The 25,235-nt window shown below is 45.0% G+C and overlaps 1 protein-coding gene across 4 annotated transcripts in view; it reads right to left on the bottom strand.

Moving 5' to 3' along the window:
- Positions 1–9,593: 9,593 nt before the first annotated feature.
- Positions 9,594–25,235, bottom strand: part of LOC136588112 (gastrula zinc finger protein XlCGF57.1-like) — a 29,463-nt gene continuing 13,821 nt past the window's right edge. For all 4 annotated transcript variants that reach the window (XM_066587082.1, XM_066587081.1, XM_066587084.1 and 1 more), the window contains exons 2-5: positions 22,231–22,341; positions 21,980–22,126; positions 18,086–18,209; positions 9,594–14,405 (exon numbers count right to left, since the gene is read on the bottom strand). In XM_066587082.1, coding sequence (XP_066443179.1) covers positions 13,315–14,405; positions 18,086–18,209; positions 21,980–22,126; positions 22,231–22,308 — 1,440 coding nt within the window. In that variant the 5' untranslated portion in view covers positions 22,309–22,341 and the 3' untranslated portion in view covers positions 9,594–13,314. The remainder of the gene's footprint in view (positions 14,406–18,085; positions 18,210–21,979; positions 22,127–22,230; positions 22,342–25,235) is intronic.

Below are 25,235 nucleotides of genomic sequence, written 5' to 3'. Positions count from 1 at the left end.
CAGATTGTACACACTGGTGTCAGTGTGTGCACCCTGTATCCACTACCCTTGACCTCGCCTCCTTGGTTCTGTAGGAGGAGGCGTCCGGGTGCACCTGAGCAGGGAAGCAGCAAACTAGAAGAAATCTAAGCAAAGCAGAAGGAAAAATTATGCTATTCATTTTTTTTGTCAATGGTGTCATTTTAAAAAGTGTTTTCTGTACAGCGCATATGAATGCAGCGTTTCACCCCGAAATGCACCCCCCTGTTTGTCGTGTGTTCAGCAATATACCCATTGTGGCCCTAATTATATGTCCATATGCACAAAGGGGACCAAACCGAAATGAGCAGCGGGTGGCTTTCAGTCCAGACTTTTTGCTTGAAGGCGTTTTAGGCGCTATTGCAAACTGGTAGATTCCCATAGCAGCCAAAATGATAGAGAACCCCCACAAATGACCCCAAACTGGACCCCTTATGGAAATCATTTAGGGGCGCACTGCATATTCTGAAATGCAAAGCAGAGGGAAAAATGACGATTTTCATTTTTTTTGCAATTGTGTCATTTTAAAACACTTTTTTTTGTTCAGCACAAATCTAAATGAAGACTTGCACCCCAAAATGGATCCCCTGTTTGTCCTGCGTTCAGACAACTGCAGAAGAACGAGCGTTCCCGGGGCTTAGCTATGATGCGGGTACCCGCTAACGTACACAATGTAATTGCATATGGGCAGCGGGTATATCCACAACCACAGAGCACAAGGGACTCGCGGATATCAATGGTAAAATACAACATGCTGCGTTCTCTTTTCTGCGAGTGATTACGGAATTCCGACCCGCTAATGTGAACGGAACTGTGTAATCCAATGCATGTGATTGGTCCACGGATTACCACGGATCAAATGCATATGAAATCTGCAATTCCTATCCCGTCGTGTGAGACTAGACTAAGGTAGATTGCTACCTTATTATCACATGACCGGGGACCGGCCACAGGTCACTGCTCCAGGTGTGAGGGTATATGTATGTATTGCCTTATGTTTTTTATGCTTTTATACCTGTATGCAAGTTCTATTCAAAGTTAAAAAGAGAAAAACTTATATGTCGCCTTACATCAGATATTCCAAACGTTTGCAAGGCTGAGAGAGAGATGTGTCCAGAAATTCAGAGATGATACAAAACCGAACACGAAGGCCGCGTGCTTGGCTGTTTTCCCAGAGGCGCCGTATCAAGATAACGTCTGTTTAACTACGTATATGACTATCAGTGCCTCAGCCGGAAATCCGGACTTAAAATATATGGTTATGCGGTGAATTTGAGCCAATGAGACCATTACCCATTCCTAGTGATGTGACCAAAGGGTATAAGACCCCATGTAATCTGTAATAAAGTGCGCAGTCATGTCCCCGTGTGAGGAACTATACCAGACCTCCGTGTGTGGTGTCTCTTCTTTACCGCCGGCAGCGGGGCATTGGGGTGGGCCTGATTGGTGCTGTATGCAATTTCCCTGACACAGGCTCTGAGGTACCTTTGGTAGCCGGGAAGAAGGAGATTTTAAATCTTCTGAGCCCTCCCCGACTCCTGCGGATGTGTCCAGCATTTTTCCGGCGGGCGCATGCACAGAAGCCAGGAAAGATTCGTGGAGGAGGATTGTGTCAGGGTTCAAATGTGGAGGAATCCGGTAAGAAGTTTCGTCTCCTCTTACTGATTGCAGCAGAGGGGGGAGATTAAACATTAACTTTTTAAAAACTTTTAAGTGATCACTATTATCTATTGGATAACGGCGATCATGTGACCAGGGACCACTCAATGTGGCCCTTGATCACTGCTCCAGGGTCTCAGCTACCTTCAGGAGCAAGGAGATTTTAAATTTCCTGGGCCCTTTTTAGCCTCTGCGTAGAGATGAGCGAGCATACTCGTCCGAGCTTGATGCTCGTTCGAGTATTAGGGTGCTCGAGATGCTCGTTACTCGAGACGAGCACCACGTGGTACTCGTCTCGATTAAACGAGCACTGACCATTGAATTCAATGGAGCCGGCAATAAATAATCTCAAACAAGGTCCTCTGAAGACTCCAGGGATGCAATCTTATGGAGCAACTCTATTCCAAGATGTACTAGTGGACCTTACTTAAATGTCTGCAGCTGACAGATGGAAATATCTCCTGGTCTTCACTAGACCGAAAAATCAACTGAAGTGGCCAGAGCTCTACTGAGAGACATAATTCGAAGACACGGCCTACCAGTTAGGATTGGTCCAGCCTTTGCTGCAGAGATCATACAGGAGCTAGCCACCTCGGTAAGACCGTAGCAACCATCGCCAAAACAGCAGGAGAAAGGTTACCTATTTGTTTGAATACTTCCATGTACTTCTTTTTCTTCCAGGACAAGGAGTCTAGGTGAAAGATTGGCACCAGAGGCCTCTCAAGCCAAAGGTGGAATGCTCCATACACCATTATTCTATCAACCCTTGAGATAGGACCTTGAATCCACCATACCAGAGTCAAATTGGCCTACACTCACCATGCCTGCTTATCACACCCGACAGATCCACTGAAGCTCACTATAAAAATCACCAGAAGTGCCTTGGACCAGACAAAGACCTTGCCCCTACTAGAAAGAGGGGATGCACCTGCTGATGGTGTTTACCACAAAGAGACAGTGGTTCTCTCACAGAGACATTGTTTTCCCCTAGTAGGAATACCTAGGAGAGTGGGGGAGCTACAGCTGCAAGACAACAAGAAAAATGAAGTCCCTACTAAAGACTGTGTTGGGGCGGGGGGGGGGGGGGGGAGAGAGAGAGAGATTAACCTCCATACAGGAGATTTGGGCTCTGACAATAATTGTGATAAGTGTATACGAGAAGCTAGAACTGGTACACGCTCCAAAAGAACATTAGTGTACCATACTTACTACACCTTTAAGGGGGGACAAGTAGAGGGTTGCACCTCTTACTACATGTGTTAACAAGATTCACAGATCATATGCTATAATCCAGTATATCCTCCTTCTGAAACACGGATAGAGGCTCGGTTGAAGTCAAAATCAGAAACATTGCTTGCACGGGTACGAGCAGACCCGCCTGACAGGCCAGCCTCTTTATTGTTCGATGCATGTCGGGAAATGGAGGAGTGTGGTGGTATAAAATGGGAAAGTATATACACAGTTACAAATATATGTGCTATGACAAATCATTCCTAGGACACAGAACTCTATGTAGCTCAACCTGTCTGAGATAGGGTTGCGTCTCACTGGAAACTAATGAAGCACGAGATTCACCGGCTATACTCAAGTCTATGGAGGTATAAACCCCTAAATTAGGACGATAGGCTATAAGAAAGTGATAGCTATCAAAGGGAGAAAAATGTGGTTTGAGGACTTATAAGAAGCTATTGTTTCTCTGTTATCAGGCTGAAGCATATTATATATTGTTCTGTTTATTATAAATGTATCAATTGCAAATGAAATGTAGCATATTGCATATTAATTGGAGCTTTATTAGCTTCTCTTCCTCTTTGTGTAAAATGGTCTGCCAAGCTGTAGCTGATAAACTGTGTGCAATTGGATACCAAGAAGAATGTAGCTGTGATGCCACACTAACCCCCTCTCTATCCCCCTCTCTCTCCCCCTCTCCCTTCGTAAGTGAAAGTACAAATATACTTACTGGTTCTTTGTTTGATGTAAAGATAACTTCAACCAATAGTGTTAACATTTAATAAACCGAGCCTACTCGCTATATAATCCTGTGTAAATCATGTATCTGGGGTACAGAGATTTGGATTTATCTACATACATGTCCCGTGTCAACACAGAAAAAGATTCCCTTCCTATGTACTCTGGGTGTCCCATCAGATGTCGGATCATACATCAGTCGCTATGCTTATGGGTGGCGTTGATTATGTGCCCATAGAGAACAATGGTCTGTCTTAGAACGTGCTGCACTTTTGTATTATGCAATTCCTACATGCAAATCTGAGTGGAACTGCGTAAAGTAATGTATTTTCATGCGTATTACCATGTATCATACGCGCACAATACATGGTAATCTTACGCTCATGTGAGCCCAGTCTTTGACTGTCTTATGAGTGTTTCAAAACAGGAAGATCACTCACCCAGCTGTAGTGGCCACAGTCTGGAGCCTGGCAGCAGTGGTGTTGTTGGGTTACTGGGTTACTCCTCCTGAGGGTGCTGTGTTCTGGTGACACCATGTGGTGCTGCTCCCAGTAGTGTAGGGACTCACTAATAGGAGGTCACCATGAAGTGGCTGGTGGGCTTAGTTACAGTTTGATCAAATTGTATAAAGACCTCATGTTTATAGATATTGCTGACAAGCACCAGACCAACGTACAATATATGGATGTGCGCCCATAGCTTTGTTTCATTTGTAGTAACTACAGTTAGGGCCAGAAATATTTGGACAGTAACACAATTTTCGCGAGTTGGGCTCTGCATGCCACCGCATTGGATTTGAAATGAAGCCTCTACAACAGAATTTAAGTGCAGATTGTAACGTTTAATTTAAAGGGTTGAACAAAAATATCTGATAGAAAATGTAGGAATTGTACACATTTCTTTACAAACACTCCACATTTTAGGAGCTCAAAAGTAATTGGACAAATAAACATAACCCAAACAAAATATTTTTTTTTCAATATTTTGTTGTGAATCCTTTGGAGGCAATCACTGCCTTAAGTCTGGAACCCATGGACATCACCAAACGCTGGGTTTCCTCCTTCTTAATGCTTTGCCAGGCCTTTACAGCCGCAGCCTTCAGGTCTTGCTTGTTTGTGGGTCTTTCCGTCTGAAGTCTGGATTTGAGCAAGTGAAATGCATGCTCAATTGGGTTAAGATCTGGTGATTGACTTGGCCATTGCAGAATGTTCCACTTTTTTGCACTCATGAACTCCTGGGTAGCTTTGGCTGTATGCTTGGGGTCATTGTCCATCTGTACTGTGAAGCGCCGTCCGATCAACTTTGCAGCATTTGGCTGAATCTGGGCTGAAAGTATATCCCGGTACACTTCAGAATTCATCCGGCTACTCTTGTCTGCTGTTATGTCATCAATAAACACAAGTGACCCAGTGCCATTGAAAGCCATGCATGCCCATGCCATCACGTTGCCTCCACCATGTTTTACAGAGGATGTGGTGTGCCTTGGATCATGTGCCGTTCCCTTTCTTCTCCAAACTTTTTTCTTCCCATCATTCTGGTACAGGTTGATCTTTGTCTCATCTGTCCATAGAATACTTTTCCAGAACTGGGCTGGCTTCTTGAGGTGTTTTTCGGCAAATTTAACTCTGGCCTGTCTATTTTTGGAATTGATGAATGGTTTGCATCTAGATGTGAACCCTTTGTATTTACTTTCATGGAGTCTTCTCTTTACTGTTGACTTAGAGACAGATACACCTACTTCCCTGAGAGTGTTCTGGACTTCAGTTGATGTTGTGAACGGGTTCTTCTTCACCAAAGAAAGTATGCGGCGATCATCCACCACTGTTGTCTTCCGTGGACGCCCAGGCCTTTTTGAGTTCCCAAGCTCACCAGTGAATTCCTTTTTTCTCAGAATGTACCCGACTGTTGATTTTACTACTCCAAGCATGTCTGCTATCTCTCTGATGGATTTTTTCTTTTTTTTCAGCCTCAGGATGTTCTGCTTCACCTCAATTGAGAGTTCCTTTGACCGCATGTTGTCTGGTCACAGCAACAGCTTCCAAATCCAAAACCACACACCTGGAATCAACCCCAGACCCCAGAGAACAATGGGCTGACTTACATATAATACACTGAAAAGTATAACCCCCCCTCCATAAAGCTTCAATAACTGCACATCAAATAGAATTGCTTAAATGCTCTGTCTACAAGTTCAGCCTAATCTCACGGTCGCAGATTGTCTGTGTTGGGGGCACTTCTACAATTTTTAATTACTGAACAGAAATGAGCACTAAAACACACTAAAATCATTTCTTCTTCCTGTGAGGCTCCTCTTTGTACATTTACGCTTGTGAGTAGCATCTGGAATGTCTCTCTGAAGCATCCAACAGTAGTCGGCCATCACTGGAATGCTCCATTTTCCCTGGTATCTTCTTTCCATCTCTTTAAAGGGGTTGTCTCGCGGCAGCAAGTGGGGTTATACACTTCTGTATGGCCATATTAATGCACTTTGTAATATACATCGTGCATTAAATATGAGCCATACAGAAGTTATTCACTTACCTGCTCCGTTGCTGGCGTCCCCGTCGCCATGGATCCGTCTAATTCTGATGTCTTCTTGCTTTTTTAGACGTGCTTGCGCTGTGCGGTCTTCTTCCTGGTGAATGGGGCCGCTCGTGCCGGAGAGCTGGTCATCGTAGCTCCGCCCCGTCACGTGTGCCGATTCCAGCCAATCAGGAGGCTGGAATCGGCAATGGACCGCACAGAGCCCACGGTGCACCATGGGAGAAGACCCGCGGTGCATTGTGGGTGAAGATCCCGGCGGCCATCTTGGTGAAGGAAGAAGTAGGAAGAAGGAAGACGTCGCAGAGCGGGGATTCGGGTAAGTAATATAATTTTTTTTTTCTTTTAACACATCCCTTGGGGTTGTCCTGCGCCGAACGGGGGGCCTATGAAAAAAAAAACCCGTTTCGGCACGAGACAACCCTTAAGGTCCCGGTGGAATCATTCACCTTGTTCTTCACTCACAGCTCCCAAATTTTCAGGAAATTAGTAAAGATCAGATTGGAGGAAATGCACTTTCAAACTCATCAGGCAACCTAAAGCTTGAGATGCTTTCAGTATTCGTCCGACGATCTTTTTGTAGTCAGGATCATTCTTATTGCCTAAAAATTTCTCTATGACCTCTTTAAATACAATACACCCTTCTTTTTGAGAATCTGTCATGGTATTGACAAACTCTTGATCTATAAGCCTTCTAGTGTCAGGTCCGACGAACACACTTTCCTTCAATTTTGCCTCTGAGAGGCCTAGGAACTTGGTGACCAAATATTTGAAGCATTCTCCATCTCTTGGAAGTGCTTTCCCGAATTGCTTCATCAATCCCAATTCTATATGGAGAGGTGGTAGAAGAACTTTATGTGGAGGTACCAAAGTTTCTCGGAGGACATTTTTTTGACCGACTGTGAGCACCCTCGGCTGCCAACTGTTCTTGGTACAGTGATTTTGTCGGTCTCAACTGTCCTATAGACACAGAAAACAAGGGTATTTGGTATATCCAGCTTGCTGCCCGATCAGCATGCACAAGACCTTTAAAGGGGTTGTCCCGAGGCAGCAAGTGGGTCTGTACACTTCTGCATGGCCATAATAATGCACTTTGTAATGTACATTGTGCATTAATTATGAGCCATGCAGAAGTTATAAAAAGTTTTATACTTACCTGTTCCGTTGCTGGCGTCCTCGTCTCCATGGTGCCGACTAATTTTCGCCCTCCGATGGCCAAATTAGCCGCGCTTGCGCAGTCCGGGTCTTCTGCAGTCTTCTATGGGGCTCCGTGTAGCTCCGTGTAGCTCCGCCCCGTCACGTGCCGATTCCAGCCAATCAGGAGGCTGGAATCGGCAGTGGACCGCACAGAAGAGCTGCGGTCCACGGAGGAAGAGGCCATCTTCAGCGGTGAGTAGAGAAGTCACCGGAGCGCGGGGATTCAGGTAAGCGCTCCGGTGAGCTTTCTTTACCTCCCTGCATCGGGGTTGTCTCGCGCCGAACGGGGGGGGGGTTGAAAAAAAAAAAAACCCGTTTCGGCGCGGGACAACCCCTTTAAATCCCCACACACTTGCCAACCGTGGTCTTTATATTTAAGTTTACGAAGAACCAATTCCAAGTTCATGTAGGTTTCCTTCAAGTGTACGGAATGACCTACAGGGATGGAAGCGTAAAAACCACCGTTGTGGAGCAAAACTGCCTTGAGACTTCTTTTTGAAGAATCTATGAAAAGACGCCACTGTGTTGAATTATATTGGATTTTAAAATGACCCATCAAACCTTCGACATCGATGCAATAAACCAACTTGTCTTCCTGGGCAAAGTAAGGAACGAACTCCTTTTCACAATGTCTGAACCATGAAAAAGACACTACTGGCAATAATAAATTCCTGCTTTTGAGCCTTGAACCGAGTAACTCAGCGGCATCTTTGGGAAAATTTAAGTCTCTTACCAAATCATTCACCTCCTCCTGGGAAAAACATGTTGGTCTTGTATCGTCTTCAAAGTCAGAACTTGATACGTCATCTAGTTCAGGTAGGACTCCACCTACATCGGAGCTAGGTATCTCCTCCAAGGTAGCAGGGGGCTTGGGTACTGGTATATCTGTGCCATGGGGGATGACACGAATTGCTGAGTGAAGATTGAGGTATGAAATGGAATGCTTCCATTTGGAGTTATACCCTTTCACATCGCATAAACAAAAGTAACAGTCGTCACTATGGTTCTTTTGCTCTCGCCGTACCATAGGAATCCCATAGCGGAAAGCTTTTTTCTTACCCTTAAACCAATTTCAGAGGTCCTCAACACACCGAGTGCATACTTTATGAGGCGCCCAAACTTTATCTTGAGCTCCAAGTTTCAGTCTAAAGTATGTGAAGTACACTTTTTTCACAAAGTCTGTAATATTCAGCTGTTGCTTCAACACTGTATATTCACCATAAATGAAACAGAAACGGTCAGGCGAATTAATACACTTCCGAGGACCTATAACACTAACTTGGGGAAACACGATTTAAGAATGACGAGCTAACACGAAGAGATTGTGGGAGTTACTCCCTCGCTTTCCATTTGTCAGCGGCTACAGCAGCAAAGAGCCAGCGTCACTGGCAGCAGCGGCAGACACTGAGCAGGGGAGCAAGCTGTCAGCGGCCACAGAAGCAAAGAGCTGGCATCTGGGAAAGAGCTGAGAGCACAGCAGCACAGACACGTTTGTGGAGGGAGCTGTGAGGGAGCAGATGGCCAGGGGAGATGCTATGCGGCTTCGTAAGTCACAGCACCAGGGCTTCGTCACGGGAGATCGGAGAGCACAACCCTTACAGCAGGGGGATTCCCAGAGCTGCTGCAGTATCACACTGTCAGCGCAGGTGCCGCCTAACGGTTCGCCATGGGGAGAAGGAAAGGGGACGGCTGCTCCGGGGAGAGTGATTGCTGCGGCATGCTAGGAACTTGCTCATGGCAGCCAAAAAGTTCCTGGGGGAGTCACCACCCTGTCAAGCACCATGTATCTTATCTCCACCCATACTTAGCGTCAAGATGCAATAGTACCACAGGCGAGAACCAAGAAAAAAAATTGAATCGAGACCGTGCATGTCAGAACCTGCGCGGTCAGCGTGCAACATGTTGATGCTGCTTTCCATTAGCTCACTCTGGAAGTTCTTTTCTTTGAAAGTTATGTTTTTGGCTTTGTATATTTTAAATGCACTGATGTGAATTCATTAATAGTAATTTTGACTTTCAATTTAGTTAAAAACCCAAAGAGAAAAAAAAACAAAACCAAAAACTGAGAAAAATGTGCTAAATTTGAAGAGAATTTTGCATTTTGTGGTAAATCCTGATGTCTAGGATTTTTTTCATTTTTTGTCATTTTCAGCACACCAAAATACATAGAAATTAGTTAAAAATAATCTAACAGCTTTTTAGATCTGTGTTATGCATTTTTTTATTGTCAGCAATAGGTTAATTTTCTTTTCTCAAAAACTACAAAGAATGACTTCCTGAAATTGAGGTAAGACCCTTCAGTGTATGAGGCATACACTACATACATTTTTCCAGCATTATCTCTGCGGTGGCTCAGTTCCAATAAAAAAAATGTTGAAATTGTTCAAAATTTACTTTAACTTGTATTGGAATTACAGTGTTAGGAAAATATGTTCTAACCCTACAAATGACTATGAAGGAGAATAACGCCGCGCACATCTTGCTATGTCCACCAATAATGACCCCCAGCTCTTGACCCCATGAACATAAGGGTTTAAATTTGAGATTTCTATATACATTCTAGTAACAAACAAATGTACCATATATTCCAGCGTATAAGACGACCTTTTATCCCCGAAAAATCTGCTCTGCAGTCGGGGGTCGTCTTATACACCGGCTATACAAAAATAAAAAGTGTCAAAAACCCCCCAAAAAAACAGTACTCACCTGCCCTGGCGCTGCTGCAGCCTGTCGCTCTCTCCTTGTCCCCGACAGAGCGTTGCTTTCTGGATGCGGGGCTTGAAATCCCCGCCTCCAGAAAGCTAATGCTGTGATTGGCTAACACACGCAGCGTCAGCCAATCACAGCCATTCAATGAGGGAGCGACAGCCTGCAGCAGCGCCACAGAATGCCGGGGGAGGGGAGTACTGATTTTTTTTTTTACACTGTATTCTAGGCATATAAGGCGACAGTTGGGGGGTCGTCTTATACGCCGGAATATACGGTACAAAGTTTTGTAAAAATTAGAGATGTTCCCCCACTTAGGTGATTTGTCCTGGAATTACCCATGAAGAGATACCAATTCCCAAACATGCTTTGCATAAAGCAGACAGACACACATATGAACCAAACTATAAAGAATGAATAAAGATACACGAGACCATACCTCGAGGCTAAGTGATACATCATTCCATAATCCAAGAAGATTCCAGAGATAAAACCTTTTTCTGACAATCTCCACCCCATTATTCCTTTCTATGGCTATAACATAGTGTAGAGGTTGTGCCTGCACGTCAGTCTCTGAAACGTCAAGAAACACCAGTGTAACAATATGGTGCGGGTTTGGACTCTCTTGTTGTAACCCGAGTGGACATATAGCGTAGTCAGGGTGAAGTCAGATGTCGGTAACAGATAGTTGTGGTTTGCGGTACAAAGGAGAAGGCCCGTAACATAGTCAGAAGGCCAGAGTTCTGTAATGGGTAGTATTGGTTTGTGGTACAAAGGAGCAGGCACGTAATGTTGTCAAAGGAAGGCCAGTGTTACATGTGCTGCTGGAATCTGTAGTTCTAGGCTTCCTAGCAGCACAGCTCCACAGGAGGTGGAGGGTTAATTGATTGAGCTGGCTGGGTGTGGTACTTCCTGCTAGCCAATCTCCTGGGTCTGTGCTCACATATAAACCCAGCTCTTGGTCAGTCTGTGTCTGGAGTTCAAGGTGAGCAGGAGTGAAAGTGTCATGAAGTCTTGTCTAGTGAAGTTTGCAGTGTGATCTGGTTCATGGCTGTTTGTACGTTTAAATTCTGTCAGTTTGCTGTGTGACCTGCAATCTGTGTCCTGTCCTATTGCAGCGTGCTGTGTGAACGGTGTCCGGTTCTGCTGGACTCCTGGTGAGTGTAGGGACTAGCAGTATAACCAGGAGCCGTGAAGTGGCCTGCTAGCTTTCAACATCTTGTACAAAATGTCAACCAATACCTGGTATTTATATTCAGCTTCCAATCTGTTACTAGTGGTTGTATGCGGTGTATTCTGGGTCTGTCATGTGGCATGTGAATGCATCCTGTTCTGGTGTGTGGCTCCTAGGATCAGCTAGGGCCCAGATCCGAAGACCGCTGGGCTGCCCTTATTGGGGCAATGTCCCCGCTTAGGTAGGGCCATGCCAACCTCCCGGTAGCACAGGGTCAGTTTGCAGGAAACCCGTGTGTGTCCCCCCCTTGGTCACGATCGTGTGGGTCCCGTGCTTTGCCTGCCCACACGATCGTAACAGCCAGTGGTCAGTAACAGTGAGTATGAATTCGCAGTATGGAAGAACAGGCAGGTGGTGAAGCTAGACTATTGGCTAGGAGCACAATAATCCTGCAAAGAGTGAGGGATAGGGGCAGGTTTATATAGGAAGTTTAATCAAGGGAGCAGAGTGGAGCAAGTCAGGAAGGCAGGAACTGGATCAACAGGAGCAAGGACTGGGCTATGATTCAGCAGGGGAGCTGTCCAGCAAGCTGGATAGCTCAACGGGTAGAGCTGCCACCTGGAGCACAGGAGTTACCAGGTTCAAGTCTTGACAACCAGAGACATTGAATGCTGCAGTATTGCTGGAAGCTTGGCTATCTGTCCTGATAATCTGGCTTTTAACTTGTGAATGGTACATCCAGTATACTGTAAATGACAGGAGGTACAGCCCGCTAGTTATACGTGTGGAATTACAAGTCAAATATGTTTTTGAAGTAAAATCTGAGAAAAACAAGAGTCAGTTTTGCACATATATAAGGCTGTAGAGATTGGCAGAAAAAAGTTTTTATATTGGAAGCTTTTTTGATTATGAAATTATGTACCCGTATACCACTTGGCCTCAATTCGAGGTATGATCTCATGCATCTTTATACATTCTTTGTAGGTTGTTCTAATAAATGTAGTTTCACACCTATGCAAGGTTTTCGCTTTCCTGCTCCATTTGGGGTATCGCTCACAGCGCTGCCGAAATGGAGGCAGAGCAGGCCAGGGGGCATTCGCTCACCTATCCCCCGCCCACCCCCATTTAAAGTACACAGACAATTCTTCAGAAGTCACCAACTTCTGTGTACATGAAACAATTCTCGTCCAGTCGTTGCATGCGTTTACACTGGATGATTATCGTTCAAAATCCCGCAGGAATCTGAACAATAATAATCATCCCATATAAAAGGGCCATAACATCACAGGCAGGATTACACTGAGAGGTGACATACGTAGATAACACAGTACCCACCATTCTCAATAGTCACAGCTCAGCTCCTCCCCTCCCCTCCCTGCATACTGACCACAGAGCTTAATACTAGTCTGACACTTCTTGATCTGCAGCCATCATTTCATTAATATCACAGGCTGGATTACAATGTGAGATGACACCTATCTATAGATAACACAGGACCCACCATAAGTCACAGCTCACCTCCTCCCCTCTTTGCACACTGACCACAGAGCCTAATACTTGTCTGACACTTCCTGATTTACAGCAGTCATTTCACTAGCATCACAGGCAGGATCACACCGAGAGGTGACACCTATATGTAGATAACACAGCATCCACCATTCACAATAGGTGATCAGCTGTGACTATCTACTCCCCCTCTCTGCAAAATGATCCCTGTACAGGTCACAGAGCATGTGTAGAATACTCTGCATGTTAGTGAGTCCCCTCCTGCTCACTGTGTGAATGGCCCATGAGGGTGACATAAAGCATATCTCTAAATGCTGTTAAACGTAGTTCAGGAAAGATGGCCGCCCCCTAGTCATGTATAGATAAGGTAGCCGTCCCCATATTCATGTATAGACAGCAGAATAAGAAAAATTTCTACACTTAAAATAGTGCAGATACAGTGAAGAAAATATATTTTGTGAGCAATGTTGAGCAAAACTGTCATTTTAAAAACAAACGTTTTTAAGGTAAGTCTTTAATCCATTTGATAGTTCTAAAAGTCATATCTAAGTTAAAACATTTGCTGCAGTCTGAACGTTAAAATGGCAGCGCTTCTTATGCTGAGCAACAGCCGAGCTTTGTTTATAACATTTCCCACATTCTGAACATAAAAATGGCCTCTCTCCTGTGTGGATCACCTGATGTTTAACAAGATCAAATTTCCGGATAAAACATTTCCCACATTCTGAACATGGAAACGGCTTCTCTCCTGTGTGAATTCTTTGATGTTTAACAAGGTCAGACTTATGGCTAAAGCATTTCCCACATTCTGGACAGGAGAATGGCTTCTCCCCTGTGTGAATTCTCTGATGTTTAACAAGTTCTGATTTCTTGCTAAACCATTTCCCACATTCTGAACATAAAAATGGCTTCTCCCCTGTATGGATTGCCCGATGTTTAACAAACTCGGACTTCTGGCTAAAACATTTCCCACATTCTGGACATGAGAACGGCTTCTCTCCTGTGTGAATTCTCAGATGTTCAATAAGACTTGATTTTCTTGTGAAGCTTTTTCCACACTCAGAACATGAAAATGGTTTCTCCCCTGTGTGAGTTACACAATGTTCAGTAAGGGATAGTTTTCTACTAAAAGATTTTCCGCAATCCAAACATGAAAATGGCCTCTCCCCTGTATGGATTACCTGATGGTTAACAGCCGCAGATTTATGTTTAAAACATTTACCACATTCTGGACATGAAAATGGTTTCTCCTCTGTGTGAGTTCTTTGATGTTCAATAAGACGTGGTTTCCTCACAAAACATTTCCCACATTCAGAACATGAATATGGCTTCTCTCCTGTGTGAGTTCTCTGATGTTCTATAAGAAGTGTTTTCCTTGTAAGACATTTTCCACATTCAGAACATAGAAACATTTTATCCTTCTTCTCGCCTGTACTTTGCTTAACCACGAGTGATCGATCAGATGAAGGCTCCTTGTGATTACTGAGATCAGTGGAAAGATCTCTGCTGTGAAGGACTGATGGTAGATTTGGTTTTAGAAGTGTTGTGGAATGTTCTTCATGGTTGTATTCTGTGATATTAGGTTTTACTTCGTAATCTGTAGATAAAATACTCCCCATGTCTTTGGTGCATTCATCTATCAGAAATAGAAACACAATTTTGTAAAACATAAGTGGATATTTTGTAACATTTTTAGACTTAAAGGGGTTGTTCCGCAAAATGAAGTAAAGGTAAACCCTTCTGTATGGCCATATACATGCACTTTGTAATATACATCATGCATTAAATATGAGCGATACAGAAGTTATACAGGTTGTCTGCGCATGCGCAGACCAGCTGTGCAGCGCGAGCACGCTGGAGCGGCCCCTTCAACGGGACAGAAGAGACAGGAGAAGGATTTGGTCGGCGCCATGGAGACGTGGACGCCAACACGGGGGTAAGTATATAACTTCTGTATGGCCAATATTTAATGCACGATGTATATTACAAAGTGCATGTATATGGCCATACAGAAGTGTTTACCTTTACTTCATTTTGCGGGACAACCCCTTTAAGCTTTCCATTAACACTGTAGATATATTGGACCTAAGGGCTCAGTCACACGGGCGCATCGGCGCCCGTGTGACTGACAGTTAGAAGACGGCCGTCTCTCTCCATGGGTCTGTACAAATATGGCAACACCAAAAGAGTGTAGTGTTTGTACATTTTACTACTTATGTCATTTGTGTGTAGCCGCACACCTAGAACCATCATTTTGCTATCACTTGGTTGTATGGACAGGGGGCTTGTCATTATTTTGTGGCACAAATTACAGTTTTTCTTGGTACTATTTTAGGGCAAATATATTTTATTGCTCTCTTGATTTTTTAGAGGGTGGGATGTGAAAGACAAACACAACGCCCAGCAATACTGATGAAGAGTGTCGTGCCTTTCTCTTTACACTGTGTACCACGCAGTAAAAACATTGTTCCCATAAAATCTAGAACCCGTCCCGCAAAATACATACACGGCTCACACAGTTACATTGACACAAAAAGTGACAACCACTGGAACACAAAAGGGGGAACAATTAATTAGTTTTGAAGATTAAAATTAGGTATGCCACTAAGGGGATTAAAATGCACTTAAGTTCTGCACCAAATTACTGTATTTACATGAGACAAATTCAAAATCTACAATAAAAAAGGGATATTTTCAGCTTTTTTTTCCCCCAAATTTGATGGGACTGATGAGAAGGGGGTTAAGCCATTTTCAATTCCACATCACAATCTGCATGAAGCCCTCCACATGTTGTGGTGCATCCTGCCCATGTGGACGGTCCCGATGGCAATAGCCTAGGCACTGGGCTTGTAGAGCACAGAACTATGCAACCTTTGTTTCAACTGCCACTGTAAAAAATGCAGTGGATCAGAAGTCGTCCCATCAATCATTCTTCAACTCCTTAACCTTCATTCAAAGCAAGTTTCCTGGTCCAGTAGACCAACCATGACTGTGCACTTTAGACCTAAGTAGCGTGGTGGAAAAGGCTTGCCTTGGGGCATGCTATGGGAAGGGAGGCATGAGCCCCAGCACATGTTTAGGGCAGCCTGGCCCTGTTCCTAATACTCTGGCTGGTGCAGGGGTTAATTCAATAACACACACTGAGATCGGAGTCTCTGAAGCTGTGAGCCATCTTGCACAACACATCGTCTGCACTCTTCCTCCAGGCTCTGGTGCTCAGAAGAGTGAAGAAGTTATGCCATGCAAGATCGCGTGCAGCATCAGCCACATAGTATTAGGAGTAGGGCCAGGCAGCCCTAAACATGCACTGGGGCACAGAGGGGGTCATATTACTAATTATGGCAACAGGGGGTACTATTATTATTAGGAGGGCATTATTAATAAGTAGGATCACAGCGGGCACATTACTAGTCTGAGTCGGGACTGGAAGAAGTCTCCATGGCAGTCTAAGAGAAAAAACCCAATGAAAGAGACATCGCCTATGATCACTGGAGGTAAATGCACTGCAATCACTATCACTACAGAGAGCGGGTATATGATGACATTGTATGGTAACTGTAGCATTTAGAGATATATTAAAACTGACCTACTGCTACATTATAAAAGCTACCTTATAGAATATGTGACATTTTGGGTGAGGAATCTGGTGCTGTATTTATGTTATGAGCTTGGTTCTGATATATATTTATATACTGAGGTTAGTTCATCTGCTGTATTTATGTTATGAGCTTGGTTCTGATATGTATGTAGTGAGCTTAGTTCTGGTACTGTATTTATGTTATGAGCTTGGTTCTGATATGTGTTTATGTAATAAGGTTGGTTCTGGTGTTGTATTTATGTTATGAGCTAGTTTATGATATATATTTATGTAGTGAGGTTAGTTTATCTGCTGTATTTATGTTATGAGCTTGGTTCTGATATGTATTTATATAATAAGGTTGGTTCTGGTGCTGCATTTATGTTATGAGCTTGGTTCTGATATATATTTATATACTGAGGTTAGTTCATCTGCTGCATGTATGTTATGAGCTAGTTACTGATATATATTTATGTAGTGAGGTTAGTTCATCTGCTGTATTTATGTTATGAGCTTGGTTCTGATATGTATGTAGTGAGGTTAGTTCTGGTACTGTATTTATGTTATGAGCTTGGTTCTGATATATATTTATATACTGAGGTTAGTTCATCTGCTGCATTTATGTTATGAGCTAGTTACTGATATATATTTATATACTGACGTTAGTTCTGGTACTGTATTTATGTTATGAGCTTGGTTCTGATATATATTTATGTAGTGAGGTTAGTTCATCTGCTGTATTTATGTTATGAGCTTGGTTCTGATATGTATTTATGTAATAATGTTGGTTCTGGTGCTGTATTTATGCAGTGTATATAGGGTGGAAGAACACGGTGAGGCTGACTACACACAGCCCTATCACGTGCACCTGAGGCCATGGTTTGGCTCGATGCAACCAGCCGCACTGTGCATTTGCACTCTGTGGTGGTGTTCACATGTAGCAGATTTGCTGTGGATGTTCCACAGCAGAAAAATCTGCTGCAGATCCACACCAAAATGCATAAAAAAGTTAAAATCTGCAGCAAAAATGTGACATGAAATGCAAATCCCAATTCCTCTAAGGGCTCACACCCACTGGCGATGGATTTTTCTCCGATGCGAGACTGAGTGAAAACGGATGATAATAAAACCAATGATTTTCAATGGTTATATTCTCATTTGCAATGTTTTCACTAAGCCTCGCAGGGCTAAGAAAAATCTGCAATATTGCCCATTGACTTCAATGGGGCCAGTGGTAGCAGCGCCAGCCCCATTGAAAACATAGGGAGTACGTTGCGCTCCCCTGACACAGCTGTGACAGCTATGGCAGGGGATTCTTTCATCCCCGTGGGGACCATGGTGATGAAGGAATGCCCTGTTACAGCTGTGGCAGAGGTCCGCGATGCTATCCCATTGCTTTCAATGGGGCTGGCCCTGCTGCAGCCCCATTGAAAGCAATGGAACGAAGGCCACCACCGCGGTGATGATTTTCGGGAAAGGACTTGAAATATAAGCCCTTCCCTTAAAACCAGCCCTAGCTGTAAAAAAAAGGTCAATATTGCAGATTTTTCTTAGCCCTGCAGGGCTTCGTGAAAACATCGCAAATGAGAATGAAACAATTTAAAATCATTGGTTTCATTCTCATGCGTTTTCACCCAGTCTCGCATCGCAGTAAAGTCTATCGCCAGCGGGTGGGAGTCCTAAAGCTTATCGTTGTGTATAAAACTTTGCAGGGAAGAACAAGGAAGGTCTCCTCTTACCTGCATATAGTAGAGATTGTAGACTCTCCACCATGACGTCCTCATACAGATCCTTGTGTCCTTCTACATACTCCCACTCCTCCATGGAGAAGTAGACGGAGACATCCTCACACCTTACCGGAACCTGAGAACAGAGATACAAACACAGCAGAGAAAAAGGCTCAATGCTGGAATATAGGAGCCATCCCGGCTTCTGTAGAGCACTTGGCACATGCTGGGCTATGAGGCCACCGTAACTTAGTGGTGTACCCCACACCATTACTTTATGTCTTGTATACACTCCTAATTTACACATTCAGCGGTAATGCAGTCTGCTTCAGAGTTTCCATTAACGGCTGACCAATTCCCTCGTATGATATGACGAAAGTTACAGGACTTTGAATGCAGCAATTTAGAAAAAAAAAAAAAAGATTACCCAGAAAAAGGGTTTTTATTGCAGAAAAGTGGGAAAACCTAAAAAAAAATGTAAGAATTTTGGTATCGTTGTAACCGTACCGGTCCGCAGAAAAAATGGAATGTCTCATTTATGCTGCATGAGTACCACTGTAAAAAAAAAAATAAAAAACTCTATGGCAGAATTGATGCGTTTTCTCTCCCTGCTATCATTAAAAAAAAAAAAAAGTTTTACAATTTAGTCTATGTACCGAAAAGTGGCACCGATAAAAAACTACAGTTCGCCATGCAAAAAACAAGCCCTCATACGGCCGCGTCGACGGAAAAATAAAAAAGTTATGACTTTTGATAAACGGAGAAGAAAATCCGCCAAAAATTGTTGCGTCCTTAAGCCCAAAATAGGCCATGTCATGAAGGGGTTAAACAGAACACTAATTGAACACGCACCTGGCCATTCCTTTCAAGTTCTATGGCGCTGACGGAAACAGACGGATGACTAGTCTGTCGGGTTATGGACACCAATAAGATCAGACTGGGCCTTCTTGGAACTTGCTTGGCTGCAGGTCTACATCCCTTCTGTCTTCATCTCTCCTTAGCCTTGACTTCAAAATTTACCAGCCTTGCTGACTTAGGAAAATTTGCCCCATAGCAGCGGAGAACAGTTGGCAATGTGTAGGTTTTGCGGGCTCTCATCTGCCCTGCAGTCCTTACAGACTCTCTCTAGACCAGTTGTTCAGTACTGCACAGATTGCAGCTTTATATACTACTAGCTGATATACCCGGCTTCGCCCGAGTTAATTTGGTACTGGTGTTTATCTGGTGTTCACACGGAAAATCTTATGAAGTTGTGGTTAATTTAGAAATACCGGGAAAAACATATGTTCACCATTTTGCATAGGTGCTCGATCGAGTAAATACTCGAAACGAGTATACTCGCTCATCTCTAGTTGGGACCCATTAGCTTTTCCTATTTATGACATAATTAATGCTCGTGCCAAATTTCGAGTTTCTATGACACCGGGAAGTGAGAATTAGATTCCGTACGTAAAATTTGGACGCTAATTCTTTTGCGCTTAGAATTGAACAATCGAGTTGGGACCCATAAAATTTTCCTCTTTATGACATAATCAATGGCCGTTCCAAATTTCACATTTCTATGACACCGGAAAGTGAGACAATTAGATTCCGTACGTAAAATTTGGACGCTAATTCTTTTGTGCTTAGAATTGAATAACCAAGTTGGGACCCATTATCTTTTCCTATTTATGACATAATCAATGCTCGTGCAAAATTTCAAATTTCTATGACATTGGGAAGTTGGAGAATTAGATTCCGTACGTAAAATTTGGACGCTAATTCTTTTGCGCTTAGAATTGAATAATCGAGTTGGGACCCATTAACTTTTCCTATTTATGAGATAATCAATGCTCGTGCCAAATTTCAAGTTTCTATTACACCAAGAAGTGAGAAAATTAGATTCTGCACGTAAAATTTGGACGCTAGTTCTTTTGCACTAGAATTGAATAATCGAGTTGGGACCCATTAACTTTTCCTATTTATTACATATTCAATGCTCGTGCCAAACTAAGTTTCTATGACATCGAGAATTAGATCCCGTATGTAAAATTTCGACACTAATTCTTTTGCGCTAGAATTAAATAATCGAGTTGGGACCTTTTTACTTTTCCTATTTTGGACATAATCTATGCTCTTACTAAATTTCATGTTTCTACGACAACGGGAAGTTGGAGAATTAGTGGCGAGTCAGTCAGTGAATCAGTGAGTGAGTGAGTGAGGGCTTTCGTCATATATATATATATATATATATAGACTCCTGCCTCAATAGGGGGACACCCATGACCTTAAGATTACTGTACAAGGCTACAGTAATCAATGGGAGATCCCCCCTCACCCTCTGTAGTGCTCATCTCCCCCAGCCCAACAGCTGCAGCGCTCACCTCTCCGAACCCAGCAGCATCAGCTGCAGCGCTCACCTCCCCCAAGGCCAACAGCATCAGCTGCAACGCTCACCCCTCCAAGCCCAACACCATCCAATGCAGCGCTTACCCCTCCGAGCCCAACTGCATCCCCTACAGGGCTCACCTCTCCGAGCCCAACTGCATCCCTTGCAGCGCTCACCTCTCTGAGCCCAACTGCATCCCCTGCAGCGCTCACCTCTCCAGTCAGCACCATCCCCAGCAGCGCTCACCTCTCCAGTCAGCACCATCCCCAGCAGCGCTCACCTCTCCAGTCAGCACCATCCCCAGCAGCGCTCACCTCTCCAGTCTGCACCATCCCCAGCAGCGCTCACCTCTCCAGTCTGCACCATCCGCAGCAGCGCTCACCTCTCCAGTCTGCACCATCCGCAGCAGCACTCACCTCTCCAGTCTGCACCATCCCCAGCAGCACTCACCTCTCCAGTCAACACCATCCCCAGCAGCTCTCACCTCTCTGGTCAGCACCATCCCCTGCGGCGCTCACCTCTTCAGTTGGCAGTATTCCCAGCAGCACACACCTCTCCGGTCAGCACCATCCCCAGCAGCGCTCACCTCTCCGGTCAGCACCATCCCCAGCAGCGCTCACCTCTCCGGTCAGCACCATCCCCAGCAGCGCTCACCTCTCCGGTCAGCACCATCCCCAGCAGCGCTCACCTCTCCGGTCAGCACCATCCCCAGCAGCGCTCACCTCTCCGGTCAGCACCATCCCCAGCAGCGCTCACCTCTCCGGTCAGCACCATCCCCAGCAGCGCTCACCTCTCCTGTCAGCACCATCCCCAGCAGCGCTCACCTCTCCAGTCAGCACCATCCCCAGCAGCGCTCACCTCTCCAGTCTGCACCATCCCCAGCAGCGCTCACCTCTCCAGTCTGCACCATCCGCAGCAGCGCTCACCTCTCCAGTCTGCACCATCCGCAGCAGCACTCACCTCTCCAGTCTGCACCATCCCCAGCAGCACTCACCTCTCCAGTCAACACCATCCCCAGCAGCTCTCACCTCTCTGGTCAGCACCATCCCCTGCGGCGCTCACCTCTTCAGTTGGCAGTATTCCCAGCAGCACACACCTCTCCGGTCAGCACCATCCCCAGCAGCGCTCACCTCTCCGGTCAGCACCATCCCCAGCAGCGCTCACCTCTCCGGTCAGCACCATCCCCAGCAGCGCTCACCTCTCCGGTCAGCACCATCCCCAGCAGCGCTCACCTCTCCGGTCAGCACCATCCCCAGCAGCGCTCACCTCTCCGGTCAGCACCATCCCCAGCAGCGCTCACCTCTCCGGTCAGCACCATCCCCAGCAGCGCTCACCTCTCCGGTCAGCACCATGCCCAGCAGCGCTCACCTCTCCGGTCAGCACCATGCCCAGCAGCGCTCACCTCTCCGGTCAGCACCATCCCCAGCAGCGCTCACCTCTCCGGTCAGCAACATCCCCGGCAGCACTCACCTCTCCGGTCAGCAACATCCCCGGCAGCACTCACCTCTCCGGTCAGCACCATCCCCGGCAGCACTCACCTCTCCGGTCAGCAGCTCTGTGATCTTGTTGGTAAGTTCCAGGATCTCCTTATGCATCGGTGAGTGAGGTGAAGACTCTGTGATAGGATCCTGGGCCCGGCTATCTGCTGCACAATCCTCAGTGGTCTTCTTCACTACCATGTAATCCTGGGCGCAGACAGAGACATTGACTTCATGTTATACATCTCCTCACCACCCTAGTCTTGTCTCTGCTGTATTACACCATACAAGACAATTCCCAGACTCCTCACCTCTCCGGTCAGCAGGTAGATTATCTCTAGGGTGAGCTCTAGTATTCTAGCAGCCGTCTCTTTTCTGTCCTTCTCCATTCCTAATAGGTCAGCAAACAAACTACCATTTTCCTATTTAAAGAACAAGAGGGGAGGGGTGAGTGAGTCAAACAATTTATATATATAATCCCAATGCTTAAGAGTCGTAAAGGATTACTTATATTGGAATATATACACATGTATGACTCCATTATGGAAACAACTAGCCAAAAATAAAGCATCAGGCATAAATAACATGCCGGCAGAGCTATTGATGCCAGTACCAGTAAAACCATTAAAGCGCTGTGCCAGGCCGTATGGGCATCCACAGAATGGTCGCAAGACTGGAAAAGATCTGTCTTCATCCTTCTACCAAAGAAAGGCGACTCCCAGCATTGCTCCAACTACCGTACAATAGCCCTCATTCTGCATGCAAGGAAGATCCTTCTCAAAATTATACAGGAAAGACTGAGATCAGTAGTTGAAACTCCCTGATGCGCAGGCAGGACTCCGGCGAGGACACGGCACCCGCCACCATATTGCAAACCTGCGATGGACCATGGAAAAAGCTTGAGAATACCAAAAGAATATCTACATGTGCTTCATCGACAACATCAAGGCTTTTGACTGTGTCGACAATGACAAGCTATGGCGCCCCCTACAAGAGCCTGGCGTATCGGCACATCTAGTTAAGCTAATAAAATCACTTTATACCAATCAAGAAGCCACTGTGAGAACACAGTATGGGGACACAGATTGGTTTGGGATCGGCAAAGGCATCCGACGGGGCTGCATCCTCTCACCCGTCTTGTTTAACATATATGCGGAAGTGATCATGCAGAAAATGGACCTAGATGAATTAGAAATCTCAGTGAAAATAGGTGGAAGACACATCAACAATCTCAGTTATGCGGATGACACAACTCTGCTGGCAGAAACAGAAGCCGGTCTGAAGCAGCTGATATGCAAGATTAAAACAAAGTGAAAAAATGGGCCTCTACCTGAATTTAAAGAAGACTAAAATTATGACCACTGCAAAAAATGGCCAAATTCAAATCAAAATCGACAATGAGGCAATAGAATGCGTGCGAGGATTCACAGAGGACAAGATGGCCCGGCTGGGCCTCACGGAGGACAAGATGGCCCGGCTGGGCCTCACGGAGGACAAGATGGCCCGGCTGGGCCTCCTGGGCCCGGCTGGGCCTCCTACTAAACCTGACGATTTGCTGTTGTTGACAGTTTTCTTGCTATTACACTGCATACTGAGAAAAGTCTCAATCATGTAGAGTGGGGCTAGCGGCACCTCATAAATAATCTGGACTTAGCCGACGCAGTGGCTTAACTATGCAAGTGATAGCTGACTGACTGCTGGAATCCCTTATACCCCTTAATACTCCAGGACGTACAGTTACGTCCTGCAGCATCAGGGTATGTATGACGGGAGATTGCGGGTCGACCTCTCCTCATACAGCATGGGCATCTATGTTTATTACAGTTGACACCCACGGGCAATAGCTGCAATCAGCCGTGTATTTGATCAGCGTCATCAACCCTTTAAATGCTGCTGTCAATTCTGACCAAATGATGTTCGGGGGTCCCGTATGCCCCCCCCCCCCCCACAATGCAATCGCAGGGAGCCGTACTGGTGTCATGGCAGCCGGGGGCCTTCTAAAAGGGGGTGGCTTGATAAACTGTCTGTCAGATTGGGGTATGACGTAATGCTAAGGCATTACATAATACTGCAGGAGCGATCAAAACATCGCATGTTCTAGTCCCCTAGAGGGGCTAAAAAAAAAAGAAGTAAAAATAAAATCAATCAAGTTTTACTAATTGTAAAAAAAAAAAATTAAGAAATAAAAGTTTAAATTACCCCTCTTTTGCCATATCTATAATAAAGAAATCTAAATCATAAAACAAAAACGTGTATGGACCTACCACAAGGCAATGAATTCTAATCACTGCGTATTAAAGCCGCAAAAACTGCGCACATAACACACTGCGCAAATACACTCATGTGAACAAGCCCTTACTATATAGTCTTAGGCCAGATTTACACGAGCGCATGTGTATCTGCACGCATGAGCGCAGCATTTTTTGCAGAACGAACAATGCTTTTTTTGCATGCACATTGGTCTATTTTTCTGCACTTCTTCATACACAGGACATGGGCATTAATGTGCACCGACTGAAATACATAGTAACATAGTAGGTTAGGCTGACTGAAGATAATGTCCATCTAGTTCAGCCTGTTTCAACCCTCTTGTTGACCAGGGGAAGGCAAAAACCCCCAAGAGGCAGAAGCTAATTAGCCTATTTGGGGGAAAAATTCCTTCCCGACTCCATAATGGCAATCAGAATAATCCCTGGGTCAACCTCTGATAGTTCCTACCTAAAAGTAAGACCCGGAACTACAAACCCGCTGGTCACCTAATGTCTATATCCTGTAATATCATAGCGTTCAAAAAGACATCTAGTCCCCTCTTAAAGTCCTCCATGGATTTTGCCATCACCACGTCCTCGGCAGAGAGTTCCACAGTCTCACTGCTCTTACAGTAAAGAACCCCTTTCTATGTTGGTGATGAAACCTGTTTCTTCTAGACGTAGCGGATGCCCTCTTGTTACCGTCGCAGTCCTGGGTATAAACAGATCATGGGAGAGATCCTTGTATTGTCCCCTCATGTATTTATACATAGTTATTTGGTCACCCCTTAGCCGTCTTTTTTCCAGGGTGAATAATCCCAATTTTGGTGCCTCTCGGGGTATTCCAGTCCCCTCATTCCATATATTAATTTAGTTGCCCTTCTTTGGCCCCCCCAACACCGTAACATCTTTCCTGAGCGGCCTGTGAGGCCTGACAAGTGCCTTATATAGTGGGAGGATAATCTTCTTGTCCCTCGCCCCTATACCTCTTTTAATGCACCCCAAGACTTTATTTGCTTTTGCAGCAGCTGACTGGCATTGATTGCTCCAGTTTAGTCTACAATCCA

This window comes from Eleutherodactylus coqui, chromosome 13 (genome assembly GCF_035609145.1).
Source record: "Eleutherodactylus coqui strain aEleCoq1 chromosome 13, aEleCoq1.hap1, whole genome shotgun sequence".
Lineage (NCBI taxonomy): Eukaryota > Metazoa > Chordata > Amphibia > Anura > Eleutherodactylidae > Eleutherodactylus > Eleutherodactylus coqui.
The sequence above is the reverse complement of the archived record's forward strand: the minus strand, read 5'-3'. Positions and strand labels throughout refer to the sequence as shown.